The sequence below is a fragment of the Silene latifolia genome, chromosome X (assembly GCF_048544455.1).
Source record: "Silene latifolia isolate original U9 population chromosome X, ASM4854445v1, whole genome shotgun sequence".
Lineage (NCBI taxonomy): Eukaryota > Viridiplantae > Streptophyta > Magnoliopsida > Caryophyllales > Caryophyllaceae > Silene > Silene latifolia.
Window position 1 is genome coordinate 6,267,628 of NC_133537.1, and position 19,613 is coordinate 6,287,240.

A 19,613-nucleotide genomic window follows, 5' to 3' on the forward strand; every position below is an offset into this window, starting at 1 on the left:
GAGAAATGTACCTGTATTTGCTGAACGTTATAAAAAGATAAGGTTGGGAAACATAGGGATGATAAGTTCTGCATCATAAAATGGTCACACTGCTGTACAACATCAAAATGTCACCACATTAGTGCTAAACTGTGATCATATTGGTCTACATATATGACAACATTAATATGTCATAAGGTTTATACAAAACAAGGATTGTTGCACAATCCCTACCACCTAGAAGGTCTTAAAAGTGTGCCCCAAAATATTACATTGTTAAACCAACCAACAACTACTGATCTAAAATATTACATCATTAATCAACATTGACGGTTACATTAACGACCTTTGCCCCATCTTCATTTCTTCTTGCCAGGCTTCTGGGCACGGGTTGGGGAAGGGGCAACATCCTTAGAAACATTATACACCGGACCCCATGGTGGACGGTCTCTAGCATGGGTGTACCTCAGCTCATAAGAGCGGGCTGGTGGCTCTCCCCCAACGCCAATGTCATCTATGCCTGTGTCAAATGAGGGTGGGAGCACCACGTTCTCCAAAGCGTTGTCCACCTCATCAAGCATGGCAATGAAGGCAAGATAGAATACAAGGTCGTTTTCCAATTGTTGCGTGAATGTCTCTTCCGATTCGCCCACGCTCCCAGCTTGCTCGCTTCTTTTGCGCCACCGCTTTAGACACGCTAAGATCCGCCTCCATTTCTGCACTTGTGGCTGTCTTTCTCTTTGAGCCTTGGCCAAGCTCCAACTCCTTCGAGCATTCTTCAGCAATGGTCTTTTTCTTGTCCACTTTCAAAGGCCCTGCTTGCACATGAATATCTGCAAATATGTTTGTCAGTAATGTCACCATTAACTCCAATAATGATACCAATTTAGATGCTTTTAAAACAATGTCACCATTTAAGAAGAATAGATGTCACCATTGCTCTAAGGTTCAACTCAACCGAACACCTGCTATACGTAATACAACTATGGTCATTACATTTTGATCCTAAAAACTATGTCATCATTATTTTTACTTAATGTTACCATTTTAAATGCTCTGACAAAAATTCAACCACAACAACAAATAGGTACATTAGCTACCAAAGATGGCCACATTTTAAAACTAACTAACATGTCACCCTTTAAGAGAATAGATGTAACCAGAGTAACCTAATCTCATAACACTAATTTAATGTTCATCTCACTTAACAATACCTAAATATAACAACTATGAGGGTCACATTTTAAGACTAAGATGTCATCATATTAGAAGCATTCATGTCACTTAAACATACCTACATATAACTACTAAGATGGTCACATTTTAAGACTAACAAACTTGTCACCCATTTATATAATATATGTCACCATATTTAAATAAATCTATGACACTACTATAAAGGTCACATTTGTCACCTTAGATGGTTACATTTCTGAATTATAAATTATGTTATCATTCTTCCCACATATTGTTACCCTTTTAAATGATTTCGTATTCAATAAACTACACCCTAAAATAGGTACCTCGGCGAAAACACTAATTTAATGTTCATCTCACTTAACAATACCTACATATAGCAACTAAGATGGTCACATCTTCACCACTAATATATATGTCACCATATTAGAAGCATACATGTCACTTAAACATACCTAATATAACAACTAAGATGGTCACATTTTTAGACTTCACAACTTGTCACCCATTTAGATTATATATGTCACCATATTTTACTGAATCTATGACACAACTATAAAGGTCACATTTTACACCTTAGATGGTCACATTTTTGAACTGGGCAATATGCCATCATTCTTCTCACATATTGTTACCCTTTTAAATGATTTCATATTCAATCAACTACATCAACTAACACTAATCTTCCAACACTAATCTGATAAGAATACCTACATATAGCAACTATGATGGTCACATCTTCACCACTAATATATATGTCACCATATTAGAATCAGACATGTCACTTAAACATACCAACATATAACAACAAAGATGGACACTCAAACAAATGTCATGATACTTCCTCATTATGGTTGCCATGTTTAGATGATGTTACCTATAAACGTGGCACATCCTAAAATGTGTACATCCACTGAATTTCATAATGACATATTAAACATCACAACATATGTGACTATTTTAAGCTTAGATGTCACCCTGTCAACTGAATATCATAATGACATATTAAACTTCACAACATATGTGACCAATTTAAGCTTATGTGTCACCCTGTTAAGTTCATGTCAAACCACGCAAACAGAGGTTAAAAAACCGCTGATAAGAAAGTAACATTTTTAACTTAAACTATGAACATTTTTCAGATGAAATGGTGACATTTTCAGCTTACCATCTACTACGCTTGCCTGTTCCTTGCTCTTCTTTTTTCCACCCATAGCAGCTGCCATTTTCACACCTTTTTCAAGCGCACCTGCCAGCATAAGCTATTACTAGTACGCAAAAAAACGAAACAAAGCTAATATCAATCAAACAACAAATTTGTTTAACCTTTTTAATTACATTAATTTCACCATTCTTTAGCAAATAAGAATCAACATGTACAACAACTCCTTTGACGACATCTATTCATGCATGCATGGTTAATACACAACATTGAACAATAAAGACCATTTTTTGTTACACAACATTGAACAATAAAAACCATTGAACAACAAACAACATTCAACAAATGCAATAATATCATACCTTCCATATTTTTCTTTGGGGGAGTTCTCCTAGCCATTTGTTTCTTGCCCATCGTCTTCGAGAGATGAATGAAATATTGTTATTTTGAAGAGATGCAGCTGTAGACGGAGTTTTCGATGCTCAAAGACTGCTAAAATGGCGATTATAATTGGAAAATGACGAACCCAGTTGATGATAGAGGGAGCTAGATGAGAGAGTGAAAAAGCTAGATGAGAGAGTGAAAAAACAATAAAAATTATGATGTGAGACTGTAGAGAGAAGAAGTAGTACAATTATTTGTCTGACATAGACGAAATATTGGGAGCACCCCAATTGTATATTATTTTTTTTTTGCTTTTCCAAGAATCTTAACAATAAAATAATAACTACACATGGTCCACCACTATCCATATTACACAATACGGTAGTTATTTGGCCCGTCTTCACCTTGTGACGGATATAGTCCGTCACAAGGGAGACTAATTGGAAACTATTAGTAGTCTGAAATTACAATGCAAATATTCTTAAATAATATAGAGCCATCAGAAACTACACATGACTCCAATGGGGGCTGGTGGAAACTTGTTCGTCGTGAGTCGCACCAGCCATGAATAGCAACAGAATAATGACAGATCCTTACATGGAGGCAGCATGACCGAAATCTGAGTCGCCCACCTCCCTTACCATGTTTCTTTGTGATGGCAACCCCGCTGTCACATCCTCTTCAATGCCACATTCATTTGTCCCTCTTCTTATCTTGAAGTATCCATCCTGTTAAAATAAATTCCGTCATTAATCGTTATTTAGTCACAGCGCCAGATTATGTTGAGCTTACAAAAAAGTTCTTCGTACCATAGTTGTGCCCAATACGTCTGACAATTGCAGTCGATTATGATGGAACTAAGCAAAATATTTTCTAAACTGACTGCGCTTCTTTTATAATGAAGTTGCACTCACTCGATGCAATTCTCGACACAGTTTTCATTATGGTCATTGAAAAAAATCTCTTTGTTACCACATGAGTCAAGACTTTGTGCATCCAACTCAGTTACCCCGCCAGTTGCGGAAACCCTGGAGGCATTCAGGCAATGTTTTTTTATGTAATTCCAACAAATTTTTCAACTAGACGATCTCAAGCAGTACTTTTTGATAAAACCGTTCCATTTACCACTAATCAAGCATTAACACATATATGTAAGACGGTTTCACCGGAGACTAGTACAAAGAGAAGAGGAAAGAGTAATAAACTTACATCACCCCAGCCTCTGTTCCACTGATTCGCAAGCAGCTGTGAAGCAAAATGAAATTGGTTAAGCAAAGAGATTTATCAGACGACATATATAATACTAAAATCTAAAGATACACGAGAATAGTATACCCAATAATCATCGCCTTCAGCCGATGTTCCCCATCCTATCAACTTCACGGCATGGCCTCCCATGTACTCCCCGGTGACATGTTTGTATACTCCTGACTTGTAATGGGCGAAATCCTGTGAAACAATACCATAAGAACTAGTAAAGAAGCAGTCAAAAAATTTAGACCACCAAAGTCGAGTACTGACGATAAAACGAGATGGGAATAAGTCATAAGTTAGTCTTTACCCCATAAACGGTAAAAGCGACCTCAACTGGTCCATTCTTGTAGACTTCTGCCATGATATCATGCGGGTCAGACTTGACTCTGTAAACGTTTTTGGCATAATGCTTAGATTGTTTCCACAGTTGGTTGCCATTGGTACATTTCTTCTCGCACTTTGGTGTAGGGTAACCAGGCTCACAACCGGGGTGAGAGCAACCTTCAGTGTCAAAGTAGGGATCACACTCTTCAGTGACCACACCGTGGTGAACAAGATAGCTCCAGGCATAGATGGGGGTCCCACCATCACAACCCTCTCCACACAAGAATCCACAACATGCCAAAAGATCATTGACAGATAAAGGAACAGTCGTGTTGAAATGAATGCAGAAACGGTCTTGCAAGGACTCGACTGCACCAAATGCCCAGCAAGAACCACAGTGACCCTGGTCAAGAATTTTGCCAATGGTGCTACATTGGGGCCATGCTTTTCTGGCGTCAAACTCTTTCGGCAAATTCAAAGACTTGGGATGACTTATAAGCGGTATTTTGGCCTTTTCACTTTCAGGGGTAGATCTAGCGCCCAAAATGCGCTTAAATTGGCCAACCTTCACAATTTGGAAAGCTATAATCATTTTCAAGTTTAACATGAGATTGATAAATCATTACAATAGTCTATCAAAACTTACTGAAACATCGGAAAACTTTTGGTTCACGCCAGCCTTCCATCCGGCCTCTGGATTAGCATTGATTGTATTGATAATAGAATCCTGAGAGACAAAGAAACAAGTCAAAAGCTGAAATGCTGATCAACGAAGAATGACAATTCGTTTGTTCTTTACGCACTTTTTTACAAGAAATTTACCTGGAGAAGGTTAGAGTTCAACTTGAGCTCAGAGGATGATTCGGCCACAAGAACCTGATACCACAATTACATTCATCAGACTTCAACATATACCAAAAGCTGATGGATCGGAAAATACTGAGATTTCAGCTGAATTTAGAAAGCGGATTCTAGTGAATCCTACAGAAGGGGAGCCTTGGCGCACCGGTTAAGGTGTTGCTTTGTGACCCTGAGGTCACGGGTTCAAGTCCTTGGAGCGGCCTCTTGCCAAAATGGCAAGGGAAGGCTAGCCCCAGTTACACCCTTATGGTGGGACCCTTCCCCGGACCCTCGCCTAGCGGGGGCGCCATCGTGCACCGGGCTGCCCTTTATCCTAGTGAATCCTACACTACTCAAGAACGACAAACGGGCAAATCTTTCTCTATAGAATACAAAAATTTCAATTTTTTTTCCATTGTAAATACACTTTTCTCAAAAAGATCAAACTGTTTGAGATATGAATTCAGTGTCAACTATCAAGTAGATCTGTAAATAGCTCGTCTTCTAGACGAGATTCGGAATGATTCTATCTGAAACTACTAACAACAAGAGATCTGGTCATCACCCTGCTAAGTAATTTACCAGATGTTGACTGATTATCCTCATCAGTCATCATCCAAGCTCAAATTCCTAGTTGCTAGTTCAATTAATTAAATTAATTAACTAGGGTCATTTTCCCATTTTTTCTAAAAATTAATATTAAGCTCTTAATCACAAACATTAAACAGTAATTAAAAACAATTCTGTTGATTATTTCACACTAGTTGAGAACAAAAACACCTAAAATAATGACGACAACATCACCCCACCCCAGTGTCTCAAAGGCTCCCGCTTATAAAAACTTAAAACAACAATAACCCAGCAAATATATTCAATCAGTGATCCCTCCAACATCAAAAAATTTGATAAATAAATAAATAAAGTCCAAAACTTCAGTCTTTTACACCACCAGACGGTCACAAGCTTGTAACGTCTCGTAACCCCTTTCTTTTTTAACATTATTTAAATCGGGTATGAGTCGTCAAAATTAAGAATTTGTGATACACATGATACTGCAAATTACCACTGTCAAATAAAAAAATTACCCTAATCAAAGATCAAAACTTGTAACACAAACAAGCAAAATTTGTCAAATTTAGAAACAATATTCTTCAACAAATTATGAAATATACTGATTAATTTACGTATAAATTTGATTAACAACATAATCAAAAAACAATAATTTAGATCATAGATAGAATGATTACCAACGATGCAACAAGGAACAAAAGAACAGAAGATAAACCCAGTTGAGAAACAGCCATCATAGATCAAAATATGAACTTTTTAGGTGTTGACTAAGATGGTTTGCATAAGAATATCTCTAGGTGAGCTTTCCCTCCCAAATTTATAAAGTTGGAGATTCTTTTTCAATCTCTTTTAGTATTTGTTTACGTTTAATTAAAATAGTCCTAATAAATTATACGAGTAATGTAAATACTCTTTTCATTCAACTCTATATTACACATTTTTTATTTTTACACTATTAAGTATTTACAATTCAATCTAATTTAATTTCTTAAATTGAAAATATATTCATGTGAAATCTTGTTTGATTTGTCTTTATGAATACATTAAAAATATTTAAGTTTTATAATTTTTGCAAATACGTAGCTAAAGATATTTAGTTAATTACCGCGTAAAACACGCGTTGTCAAACGGAAAAAAGTAAATGAGTAGTGTGGAGTTGAATGGAGGGAGTAAATGAATGATTGAGACAAACTAAGGCGTTGTTTGGTTGATCAAGGAACTTAATTTTCCTAGGAAAATACAATTCATGGGAATTAAGTTCCCTCATCCAATTCGGGTGAATTTCGGAAAAGTGTTTGGTTGCTCATGTAGGAATTAAATTCCACAGGAACTTCCAATGACCAAGGGGGGAGTAGGTAAGCAACTTCCTACATCATGTAGGCATTGGAAGTTCCTGGGAAGTTCTAATTCCTACATTTTCCAAAATTTATGGCAACCAAACAACCCATGTTTTTCAAAATCATGGGATTTTCCAATGCCTATGTTTTCTAAGTGGCAACCAAACGACCCCTAAGTACAGCGTATTTCTTTTGGTGCCTTTGTTTTTAATTTTATGTTTATGCACAAATTTGTTTACGTTTTATTAAAATAATTAGTAAAGTAGATAAATGACGTAGGTGAAATGAATATTTCTTTTGGTTTCTTTGTTTTTCAAGTGTTCTGTGTTTGTTTATGTTTAATTAAAATAACTTTGAAATATGTATTAACGTAAACAAATTATTGAGACGGGATGATATGTTTTCAAATTATTGGTTTGATTGAGATACTTGTGGAGTTGTGGGTGTTAATTATCCAACAAGGTATGGGGAGGAAATAGGAATGCAAGATGAGGAAGCAACGGTGAGTGTTTAAGTCAGATAAGTTAATGATTAATGAATGTATTTTCCGCAGAAGATAAGGCGTTGGAATGTGTGTACTCTTTGATTGATTCTTGAGATTCCTATTTTTTATTCAGAGAATCTCTCACATTAATTTTGCCAAAATTTGAATTTTTTTATCTTATTTTTGTAACAAAACGCATACTTAGTTATATTAGTGGGGAGGGAAGATTGAATTTTGTAATGTTTTTGAACAAGAAATACGAATATCTTTAAATAAATGTAAAAATAAGTAACGTAACTTACAAATATAACAAAAAAAAAAGTTTGTTGATTTTGTAGTCAGTTTCAAATACAATTTAATCAACTTCAAATATTTTTTTTTTTTTTGACAATTGGAAAGCGAGTAGAGATTACAGGCGGATAGCTCCCTTAGCCAAAGAGCTTGAGCTATCATATTACAGTTTCTAGGGACAAAATAGAAGGGAATACAATGGAAATTGTGGACCAAATTAAAGATATCTTCAATAATAGTCTTGGTTCCATGGTGGTTTTGATTAAGTTTGAGAACTTGAGATAACACCTGCAAACAATCAGAGAAAATAGAGATATGAACGTATTTAGACTTCAGAGCAGCAATTAATCCTTCCCGAATAGCCAGAACTTCAGCTTGTTCCGCACTTTTGTGCAGCTAGCGATCGGGCACTCTGCAAAATCACTTCTCTAGAGTTTCTCTTTATAACCCAACCTAAACCATCAGAGAGATTTTTGTGCCAAGAAGCATCTACAAATAACTCAAGTTGGTCACAATTAAACTTAGCCGAAATAAGAGGAAAAGAAACATTATTCTTTAAATCCAAGAGTTGGTCGTCTACACGACATTGATGCATAACTCCTTTAGGATTCAACCTAGAAGATCTTATTTCTTCCGCTTTCAAAGTCAGGTTGTAGGAAAATTCATATAAACCTTGATAGCTCTATAAGGGGGGATAACTTCCTTGTGAAAAATCTTTTTACATCGACAACTTCAAATACTTGCAATTTAGTTAATTAGAAGTTGACCATTTCTATGCAAGTAGGTTATCTAAAAATGAATGAAAAGTGTAATATAAATATATAATTTATCGAAAATAAGAGAATATAAAACTTAGTTTAAATCAAGTACGAATTTTACGACATAGTGTACCATAGTTACGATGTTATTAGTGATCAACTTAGAAATATTACTGTGAAGTACTATATTAATTTCGATGTTATTCCTAATATAGTATTAAAGAGGCCGTAATGTTTTGAGCAAACTATATAATTCAGAGAATTATTTGCATGATAAATCTACCATTTTCATGCATAAACTCAATATGCAATTATAATATGCTGCTAATAGCAACATATTTAAAAACAGTAAATTCCGGCCAATATGCTATCTGAATATGTCATTAGGCATTTGATGAGGCATATTCTGCACCCGCTGACCAGTCAACATATTGAGCAAGGTCAAAGATGTCCACAGCAAGTCAACGGCTTAGACAGCCTAACCGACGAGGCCTGTCAGATGGGTCCCGGCCGGGGCAACCAGCCAGCCAGGGCACACATCCGCGAACTCATATCCAAGACCCCTCGGCGGTGAGTCAACAGGGCCCGCCGGCCTGCCATGGGCCACTCGGCCGAGGGGTAGGTCAGTCTTTCCACCTGCTAGCCACTTGGCCACTTGGCCACTACGTGACAAAAGGTGAAAGTCTATAAATACTCCTCTACTCTCATTGAGTAAAGGATCCAGAATTTAACCTAAGAATCACTATTCATCTGGTAATATCTTCCTTATCTCTCTACAATACGTACTTTGCCAAGTAACAACAACTTACCTCTCTAAGTTACTGACTTGAGCGTCGGAGTGAGTTCGCTCGGTCCAAAGCCGAGCCCTCAGTTTGTTCATCGTTTCAGGAGACCGCAAGGAGAAGCCAACCAAAGACGTCATTCTACAAGCACGGGTGGTGACAAATAACTGCTCTGGAATTACACCCGGAACAATTGGCGCCGTCTGTGGGGAAGAGATACTAGAAGCTAGTCACATTCATTCCCAAACAAAAAAAAAGACAAAACAAAAACCCACCCAAAAAGCTAAGAAGATGTCGAAACAACAAGAGGTATTCGTGACTGACGAAACCGAATTCTGCCAAGACAATACCGTCCACAGTTCTGGTGTTGCGCAGCCCTCCACCGGTCGGGTAATTCAACCGGAGTACGGGTTGCCAATAATACCAGACACACCGCTGCCCGCCAGCCAGGTCACAATCATGGGACATGTGGTCGATGCAGCGAAACTAAAGCTACTCCTGGACCTAATTGGTAGTACGTCGGCTCACACTGTCACACCGACAAGAGCGGCGGAACCCGTCCAGGAAACCAGGGCCCAGAACGTGACTCCAAGAGACTTGAATGGAGCACTGGAAGAAGCTGGCCCCGTCAAGACGCCGGAGGAGCCCAGAGTGCTAGTGGTAGACCTAAGTCCTTCCCGCACCCGCGGGAGGACAGCGTCGCAGCGGCACCGACGAGGCCTGCCTCAGAGGAGTGAAAGAAGTCCGACTCGTCAGAGTCGGAGAAGAAGCCCGACTTACCATAGTCGGAGGAGAAGCCCCACCCAGTACGAGGAGAGGAGCCGGACTAGGAATGCGAGGAGCCGATCGCCGCGTGTCATTCGACACGTGGTCAGACAGCCCCTCAGTGCCTATGTCCTTGACACCGTCATGCCAACCAAACTAAAATTGCCGGCGTTCACATACAAAGGGGATAGCGACCCCACCGACCATGCCGAAGCCTTTGAGTCGTACATGTCGGTGTGGGAACAACCCGATGAAGTCTGGTGCCGAGTCTTCCAAAGGACCTTGAATGGGATGGCTCAGAGTTGGTACAAAGGGCTGCCCGACGGCTCAGTATACTGTTACGCCGACCTAAGGGACGCCTTCCTAGCCCAGTACTCTTGCAATAAGAGAAGGGCCGTGGAGACATCGGACCTCCTAACTATTAGGCAGGAGGGGGGCGAGTCTCTACGAAGCTATGTGAAGAGGTTCGATGCCAAGGTTCAGCAGATTCGAGAGATTAATCCCGAGCTGGCGGCCTTCTTGGCGATGAAAGGCCTCCCAAGGGGAGACTTAAAAAACGAGCTCATCAAGTCCGGAGGCCTGGGCTTAGACGCCGCCAGGAAGATGGCCGACCAAGCCATCAAGGTAGAGGACTATCACAAGACCTGGGTAGGCCACAGCGAGGCTGGGCACTCAGAGAAGAAAAGCCACCGGGAGGACAACCCGGATGAAAGACGCCGTGACAATAATAGGTCACGGTCGGACAAGACTGCCAGGAAGCAGAACTCGGCGGACGCCGGGGGGAATTCGGGGCTGTACTACCAAAGGCGATACAAAGATCACACCCCCTGGTCGTATCGGCCGCCGAGGTCTTCGCCCTGAGCAAGAACGAGGGCCAGAAATGGGAAAGGCCCCCCAAAACGAAAGGAGACGGTGACACGAGCCGATCGTGAGTACCACGGCCACACCGGTCACCTTATCGACAATCGCCGCATCTCGAAGAATGCCATTGAAGAGCTGATCCGGAAGGGGAGCCTCGGCAAGTATGTTGCCAAAGGCCAAAAGACTGATGCCGGCGGGCCGAACAAGAAATCCATCTTTGAACGGATAGGAGTTATCCATGTTGTCATCGGGGGCAACGAGAACGGTGGGTCCGCTCATGGGCACAAACGGCATCTGAACGAACTATATCAAGCCATCAACTTTGTAACAGCCCAAGGTAACCTGCTAACGTGATATTGTCCGCTCTGGGAGACACAACCTCCTCACGACTTTAAAACGCGTCACATTAGGAAGAGGTAGCCACATGATTATAAACCATGCTTTGTTCCCCTCTTCTACCGATGTGGGAAGGTCACCTTCCCTCCTCCCCAAAGGAGAAGGCAGCGTCCTCGCTGCCCACCGTACAGGCCCCGGCTCTGATACCATTTGTAACAGCCCAAGGTAACCTGCTAACGTGATATTGTCCGCTCTGGGAGACACAACCCCCTCACGGCTTTAAAACGCGTCACATTAGGAAGAGGTAGCCACATGATTATAAACCATGCTTCGTTCCCCTCTTCTACCGATGTGGGAAGGTCACCTTTGGTATTGTGCAGTAAATTAGGACTGTTTTTAAGTCCGCTTTGCAGGTACTTTGGGACATTTTTGGGGAGGAGGGAAGGTGACCTTCCCACATCGGTAGAAGAGGGGAACGAAGCATGGTTTATAATCATGTGGCTACCTCTTCCTAGTGTGACGCGTTTTAAAGCCGTGAGGGGGTTGTGTCTCCCAGAGCGGACAATATCACGTTAGCAGGTTACCTTGGGCTGTTTCAAATGGTATCAGAGCCGGGGCTGTCTTGTGCGGTGGGCGCGAGGACGCCGCCTTCTCCTTTGGGGAGGAGGGAAGGTGACCTTCCCACATCGGTAGAAGAGGGGAACGAAGCATGGTTTATAATCATGTGGCTACCTCTTCCTAGTGTGACGCGTTTTAAAGCCGTGAAGGGGTTGTGTCTCCCAGAGCGGACAATATCACGTTAGCAGGTTACCTTGGGCTGTTACAACTTTGTGCCCAACACAGCAACCCCCGCTTCCAACATCCCCGATATAACTATTGGAAAGAAGGACTACGAGGGAGTCATCGCCCCTCACAGCGACCCACTCATAGTCCACTTGGACATATCCAACCACCTGGTCAAGAGGTGCCTGATTGACACAGGCGCCTACACGAACATCATGTTCAGGGAATGCTTCCTCAACCTCGGTCGAAAGTCAAAGACCTAAGCCCTTGCACCAGTCCACCTGACAGCCTTCTCCGGGGCCGGCCTAGTACCCCTGGGGTCAATCAGACTGCCGGTGATGTTCGGCGAAGGGAATGCGGCTAAGAATGTCCTAGCTGAGTTCGTGGTCATTGACGGCTCGTCCGCCTACAACGTTCTTATCGGCCGAGTCACTCTGAGCGAGGCCGACGCAGTGATGTCCATACGAGCCCTGGCACTGATGTATGTCTCGGACCGGGGGGAAGCGCATAAGCTCGTCTCCAAGGAAGAGAAGGACGAGGTGGTCAACGTCCAGATATCTGCCAGAGGATGCAACATGCAATCCCTCAAAGCGGCAAAGAAGTCAGAGAAGGGGAAAAGCCCATCCTTACAACATAAGGACGACCTCATGGATGCAACTGACGGCTAACTAGGAAGGTGTGCCTTTAATAAGCCGTTAGGACACTGACGATCTCAGAGAGTACTTTGTAAAGTGGCGGAGGTGCCCAAGACAACTGTGGGTACCCCGACACATGTTTATATCTAATGAGGAATCGTCCAAGTTCTCCATCAAAGTGTTCATTTCCCAAATAGTCACTATCAGAAACAGGCGCCGGCTCACACTGTCATGCCGACAAGAGCGGCAGTCATCATCAAGAAGCAGACGTCGTCGCAGTCACCCCAAGTAGTAGACGCTACGGCAGTCACCCCAAGAGGTAGACGCCGCAGCAGTCACTCCAAGTGGTAGACGCCACGACAGTCATCATCAAGAAGCAGGCGCCGTCGCAGTCACCCCAAGTAGTAGACGCTACGGCAGTCACCCCAAGAGGTAGACGCCGCAGCAGTCACTCCAAGTGGTAGACGCCACGGCAGTCATCATCAAGAAGCAGGCGCCGTCGCAGTCACCCCAAGTAGTAGACGTTACGGCAGTCATCCCAAGAGGTAGACGCCGCAGCAGTCACTCCAAGTGGTAGACGCCACGGCAGTCATCATCAAGAAGCAGGCGTCGTCGCAGTCACCCCAAGAGGTAGACGCCACGGCAGTCACTACCAGCACAACTGATACTCGCAAAAGCGATCAGCATGACTTAGGAACGTTAAATAGTTGAGATATGCATTCTAGCTGCCTCGGCTAAGCCGAAGGTAAAAACAAAAGAGGCGCTCAATTAATAACGTAAGAAGACAACTCAGACGAAGACGAGAAAAGACCTCGGGCAAGCCAGAGGCAAAGTGAAAACGTTAAGTACAGTTGAGATGCTCAACTATTAGCGCAAGAAGACAACTCAGAAAAATGAGGTGAAGACCTCGGCCAAGCCGGAGGCAAAAGAAACGAACTCTTATTAAAAATAGTCAAGTTACAAAGTGAGGAAAATACAGACGACGGCCGTCCCCATAAAGATAAGCCAAAACACAACCTACCAAAGTTGTACAAAATACAAGGGAAAGAAAGGCAAAAGATTACAGACATATCATTTAAGCGCCAAAAGATGGCAGGGAGGAAAGGCTTAATAGTTGGCCCCGAACGCCTAAAGCTATCCGAGACGCCGGGTGAGCCTGGTGACGACCGCCCGTCTCCCTATGCCTGTTGCTGCTTACCATCAGCAGCGTTAGCAGCATCGTCCTTAATGGGCGACCCAGAAGCTGTCTCAGCAGTCTCAACTTCCTCAGCAGCCTCAGCTGCCCTCATCCTCTCGGCTTCCTCCTTGGCCGCCTTAGCCTCCTCAGCAAGGGCTGCCTTCTCCGCGGCAGCCTCTTCCTCCATCTTCACCCTTACCTCCTCCTTAGCCTTTTCCTTCGCGGCTTCCTCCTTAGCTTCGAGCTTGTCGTCAAACAGCTCGTCAAATTTGTCCCATGGAAAGGAGCCATCAAGAGGGAAGAGCTCCTCAATCACTTCCCTGGCGGCTTCTTCAGCCAGGTCCCGGTATTGGGCGCACATGTTAGGGAGAAGAACGGTTTGGAGTCTCTCAATGTCCTCCTCCCTTTGGGCGATGATAGCATCCTTGTTCCGGACCACCTTCCCCTGGCACTGGAACAAGTCCCTAAATTCGTTCCTCTGCGTAAGGTAAAGGTCGGTGTGCTTCTGAACGAGGTCACGCATCTCGCGCAGCTTAGCAGCTTCAGCCGCCGCAGCCTCGGCCTTGGCTCTCTCAGCAAGGACTTCCTTTTCAGCGTCCTCCCTGAGTTTTCTCTCTGCACGGATCGCCTCTTCACCTCGGCCTTGGCCCTCTTAGCCTCCTTGTTCGCCGCGTCGAGTTCCAGCCTTAGCCGCTCGAGCTGTGGGGCAGCCTCAGCCATGGTCCTCTCTTGCTCCATAATGTGGGAGCCGGCTAGCTGAGTCCATTTCGCCATCCTCTTGCCTATTCTCATCCCCTCTGCTACAAGCTCGGTGGGGGAAACCTTCTGAGGTAGGGGATCGACGGCGACATTTCTATCACCCGCCTTCTCAGGCTGCTTCTCCAATTGCCGCACAGTAAGAACGGCGGCTGCCAACGGTTGATCTACAAAAATGAATTAAAACATCCGTGTCAGTATACATGGGCGTATCGGAGGGCCTGTCATCAGGAACGCCTAATTAACCGGCTAAGTCTGAGCCACAGGATATATCTGTACCATGCTTGGCCTTCTTGCTCGGAGGACGCATCTCCTCGCCGGTAGCAGCTGCAGCAGTAGCAGCAGAAGTATCAACAGCAGGGGAGGGCTCTTTCCTTTTACGGACAAGGGGAGACCCCTCCGCATCGGAGTCCCCCCCATCGGTAATGTCAACGATCTCCACCGTCTCCTTCTGGACTGAGGGGATGGAAGGTGGAACGGACGTCGACGCCGTCGAAGACTTCGTTTTCCGCGTTCGGCGCGGCATGTTACTAGCAACCCTCGCCTGGGCCGCCTTCACATTCAAGCCTTTCAGCTGCTGATCCATGAGATCATTCGGCGCCATTCTGCGGTCACGGGCTGAAGCCTTAGGATGCAAATTAGCAACGGTCTTGTCCTTGTGCAGCCCCATCCTCTTAAGAATATCCCGGATGTGTCCGCGCCAAAATGATCTGCAAAAGAAGCAAAGCAAGAGTTAAGCAAGGAATGAACCAAAATTCAAAACGGACAGAAACATTGAGAGCGGTGATGGGCCTCACACCGACCCCACTCACCCTGTGCTAGGGCCGGTATGAGGCCGACATGGCAGAGCAGCTCATCCTGAAGAATAATCTGCGTTGGGGGAATCCATCTTTTCGGCACCCCACTCTTGTCCGCCTCAAAAAGCCTCATCGCCAGCTTCTCATCCTCAGTAAGAGGGACCTTGCTGGCGTCCATCTTAAGCTTTTTCCGGGTGACCCATCTGTCGTGCTCCGCCTTAGTCTCGCACCGCAAATTAACTTGGTGCTGGAAGGACCGGGGCAGCGGATAGTCATCCGACACCTCAATATACACCCACCGATCTTTCCAGTCTTTGCAAGAAGACAGCTTATCAACGGAGACGTAACCCGACTCCATTTGCACGCTGTACCATCCGACGCGACCAGAAAATGACGGCCGAAGGTGGTGAAGCCGACGGAATAAGTTAACCGTTGGGACTTCCCCCTTAAAGAGACAGAGCCAGACAAAGCCGACTATGGTCCTGATAGCCAACGGGTGCAGCTGGGCCACATCGACGTTCATGGCCCTAATGATGGCCATAACGTAATCATTCAGCGGAAACCGGAGCCCGTACTCCAGGTGCCGGATATATACGCCGGTGCAACCCGGTGGAGGGCAACAGATGGCTCGACCCCCTCGGGGATAACAATTTTGTATCCCCGCCAAAGTAGAAATGGCCCTCGAAAAATGTCTCGCCGGAACAACGGGCGAACTTATGGGTCCAAGTACGGTCAGGGCCGATCTTACAGGGGTCGCCGTGATCCATGACGTACTGCCTCCCCTCATTAGGATGAGCCCTTTCGGCATCATCACCGAAATCGTCTCCGTCATCATCAACATCATCATCATCCTCCCATTCCTCCAAAATTTGAGGATCAACTTCAGGAGAAGGAGACCTAGGGCCCCCAGACCTTAGCGGGATGGCGTCTAGCATCTCCCCCTCATCAAGACGCGACGGAGAACCCCCCGGCGTCGGTTCGCTAGTTCCGACATCAGCAGAAGACATGTTTACAGCAAAACTCACAAGTTAAAAAGAGAAAAATTTGTTGGTTTACCTTGAAGAAAAGTACTAGCCGGAGTAGTTACACTGAAAAATAGAAGAGAAAAGCCCTTGAAAGTCTAGAGAAGAAAATTTTTGAGAAAATGAAATTGGTGCCCAATTTCAGGGATTAACTGCCCTATTTATAGGAGAAAGCCCATAAAGAAGGACCAATCAGGGTGCAGCCCATGAAACGCCAGCCAATCAGCAAACAGACACGTGTCAGACATGCAACCACGGAATGTCAATCGTCGCAACAGTTGAACGTCAATCAATGCAACAGTGACCAAGCGTCTTCAACACGCCCCTTTCATATCTCTCTGCCCGTTCATCTTCCTCAACAAATTCCTAAGTATCCGTTTCTCCGCCGGCCACATGATCAACCAAGCGTAGTAAACCGGCCAGGGGGCAATCGAAACAACTAAGACTCTCCACCCTGGTCTCGGCCCGGCGTCATTGCCTCTTTCCACATCGGATGTCCATTACACATCCATGTGGAGGGGGGGATATGGTACGGCCTAAGCAGAGCCATGCCGAGGAAGAAGAGGCCGGGGCAGAAGTAGGAACTTGCGCAGAATATACGCTCAACATACATCGGAGCCCATACCACGGCATAGACTACGCTGGGGGCAAATTGATGAGGCATATTCTGCACCCGCTGACCAGTCAACATATTGAGCAAGGTCAAAGATGTCCACAGCAAGTCAACGGTTTAGACAGCCTAACCGACGAGGCCTGTCAGATGGGTCCCGGCCGGGGCAACCAGCCAGCTGGGGCACACATCCGCGAACTCATATCCAAGACCCCTCGGCGGTGAGTCAACAGGGCCCGCCGGCCTGCCATGGGCCACTCGGCCGAGGGGTAGGTCAGTCTTTCCACCTGCTAGCCACTTGGCCACTACGTGACAAAAGGTGAAAGTCTATAAATACTCCTCTACTCTCATTGAGTAAAGGATCCAGAATTTAACCTAAGAATCACTATTCATCTGGTAATATCTTCCTTATCTCTCTACAATACGTACTTTGCCAAGTAACAACAACTTACCTCTCTAAGTTACCGACTTGAGCGTCGGAGTGAGTTCGCTCGGTCCAAAGCCGAGCCCTCAGTTTGTTCATCGTTTCAGGAGACCGCAAGGAGAAGCCAACCAAAGACGTCATTCTACAAGCACGGGTGGTGACAAATAACTGCTCTGGAATTACACCCGGAACAGCATTAACCAAACACATTAATTAATAGTTTGATTGGTCAAACTGCTATTTAAGCCGGAATATACTAATTTCGCCTAATAAGTTGTTTACCAAACAAGGTCATAGTACACTCCGTATATGGAGGGCAATTAGGTCTCTCTTCCAGCCGTCAAAGCAAACTGTGTTATTTTCCAACGTTTGTGAATGATTGGCCTAGTTAATTCATCATACGCAGGATATATAATAACCGTGGACTCTGATACCATGTTAAATCATGTACCCTAGTTAATTCATCATACGCAGGATATATAATAACCGTGGACTCTGATACCATGTTAAATCATGTACCATAATTAATGGATTATCGCTAGTCGTTACTAGTGAATAGTGATCAACTAAGAAAATATTAATTACTATGTACCATATAACATATCTTACAAATAGTTTATTTTAGAACCGTCTTAAACAACAACTCATGCATGATGCATGCATATGAATGCTCAAATAATGTCCACGCTATTAGTGTGATACCAACTACCATTCACCAAGATTGCGAGAGAAAATGAAATCTGTTTTGCAAGAAGCATATGGTTATGGTATCCTAGTAGAAGTTGTGGAGAAACAATCGATGTTACGTAGTGTTTTAGGTGTTTGATTGGCTTTTCTAAAACACTAAATTCTAAATTCCTATATGAATCTGCACATGTTTTTATTTAAGACAGACATAATCATTTTAAATAGTAAAACGGATCAAATAGGTGGATGAGAAAAAAAGCACTGAGCTTAAGAAATGACTAACTTTTATCTCGTCTATGTATATAGGATAATGTTTATCCATTTTACACTTAAGATGGACAACTATTTTAAAAGAGATCGATTAAGTGGTCAGATGTAGCAAAATGGTGCTATCACAAACCGTTAAAAAAACCAAATATGTTTGGTGTGGTGGTTGTTCACCTCATCCATATGAGGTAAGGGGTTTGATATTTGCCTATGGAAATGGAACAAACTCTTTGGTCAATCATTTACCTCTTTGTAAGGGTCAACCATAACAAGAGAATTTTACACTCTTGTCAACTAACGATGGCCCCCCGTTTACCCCCACAAAAAGAAAAAAAAAGTGTTTTTTTTTTGTTCTCCTACGTTTTGTATTCATGTATTGTCGGATGTTGCTTCATTGCTGAGATTTCTTGGTTTCAAGTTGTGTGTTGGTTTATTAGTTTTAACAAATTGGACATGTGCTCGTCACTTTGTTGTGCATTATCTTATTTTACACGTTATAGACTTACATGCAAGCGTGAGTTAGGCCCGGTTTGTTTGGTGAAGAGAGTTGAATTAACTAAATCACAAATTCTCATTATAGACGGACACTATCCGTCTATACGTATAGACGGATACCATTTTCCCTCACAAAATACCCATTTGCCATAAAGTGGGAAGCACATGGGGGGTGCCCCACCTTGTCCCCCTACCCATTTTATTAGAGGTCTTTACCCGTCTGTTCGCCCCACCCGTCTATACCAAGGCCTATTGTAACTAAATTTAATTGAGTTAAATTAAACTGATTTGAATAAAATTGAATTGAAATTAGAGTTAATTTGTGAAAATATGAGGGGAATTGAACTAAATGAAGTTGAACTAAATTTAATAAAATGAACTGAAATTAAGTCCAAAAGAACAGGGCATTAGTGCGACACAAAATCTCATTATAGACGGCATATATCCGTCTATAACTAAAAACGGGCCAAATACAATATCACATTCCTAATAGGACAAGCAACAAGTGGGGTGGTGGGAGCCAAATATGTCACCACTTTCAAATTATTTAACCCGTCTTTAGCTACAAGACTAGCTGTTAGTGCAAATGAACTTCAGATCTCTCACCAAACCAGGCAAATGAAGCCATGCCTGACT

General features: G+C 43.4%; 2 protein-coding genes across 3 annotated transcripts; both read right to left on the minus strand.

The window, feature by feature from the left end:
- Positions 1–118: 118 nt before the first annotated feature.
- LOC141622560 (uncharacterized) lies at positions 119–2,855 on the minus strand. 2 transcript variants are annotated; one of them, XM_074438590.1, is made up of 3 exons: positions 2,701–2,855; positions 2,345–2,410; positions 119–812 (listed from the first exon to the last, which is right to left on the minus strand). In XM_074438590.1, exons 1-3 carry the CDS (start codon positions 2,750–2,752, stop codon positions 553–555), a joined length of 378 nt encoding a protein of 125 aa, XP_074294691.1. In that variant the 5' UTR covers positions 2,753–2,855; the 3' UTR covers positions 119–552. The 2 variants fall into 2 exon arrangements, with proteins under 2 accessions (XP_074294691.1, XP_074294690.1); XM_074438589.1 differs by having other exon boundaries at positions 2,345–2,425.
- Positions 2,856–2,986: 131 nt separating this feature from the next.
- On the minus strand, positions 2,987–6,542 carry LOC141622559 (cathepsin B-like protease 2). Its single transcript, XM_074438588.1, has 7 exons — positions 6,388–6,542; positions 5,123–5,176; positions 4,947–5,027; positions 4,284–4,865; positions 4,058–4,171; positions 3,932–3,967; positions 2,987–3,450 (listed from the first exon to the last, which is right to left on the minus strand). Exons 1-7 carry the CDS (start codon positions 6,445–6,447, stop codon positions 3,316–3,318), a joined length of 1,062 nt encoding a protein of 353 aa, XP_074294689.1. The 5' UTR covers positions 6,448–6,542; the 3' UTR covers positions 2,987–3,315.
- Positions 6,543–19,613: the final 13,071 nt, after the last annotated feature.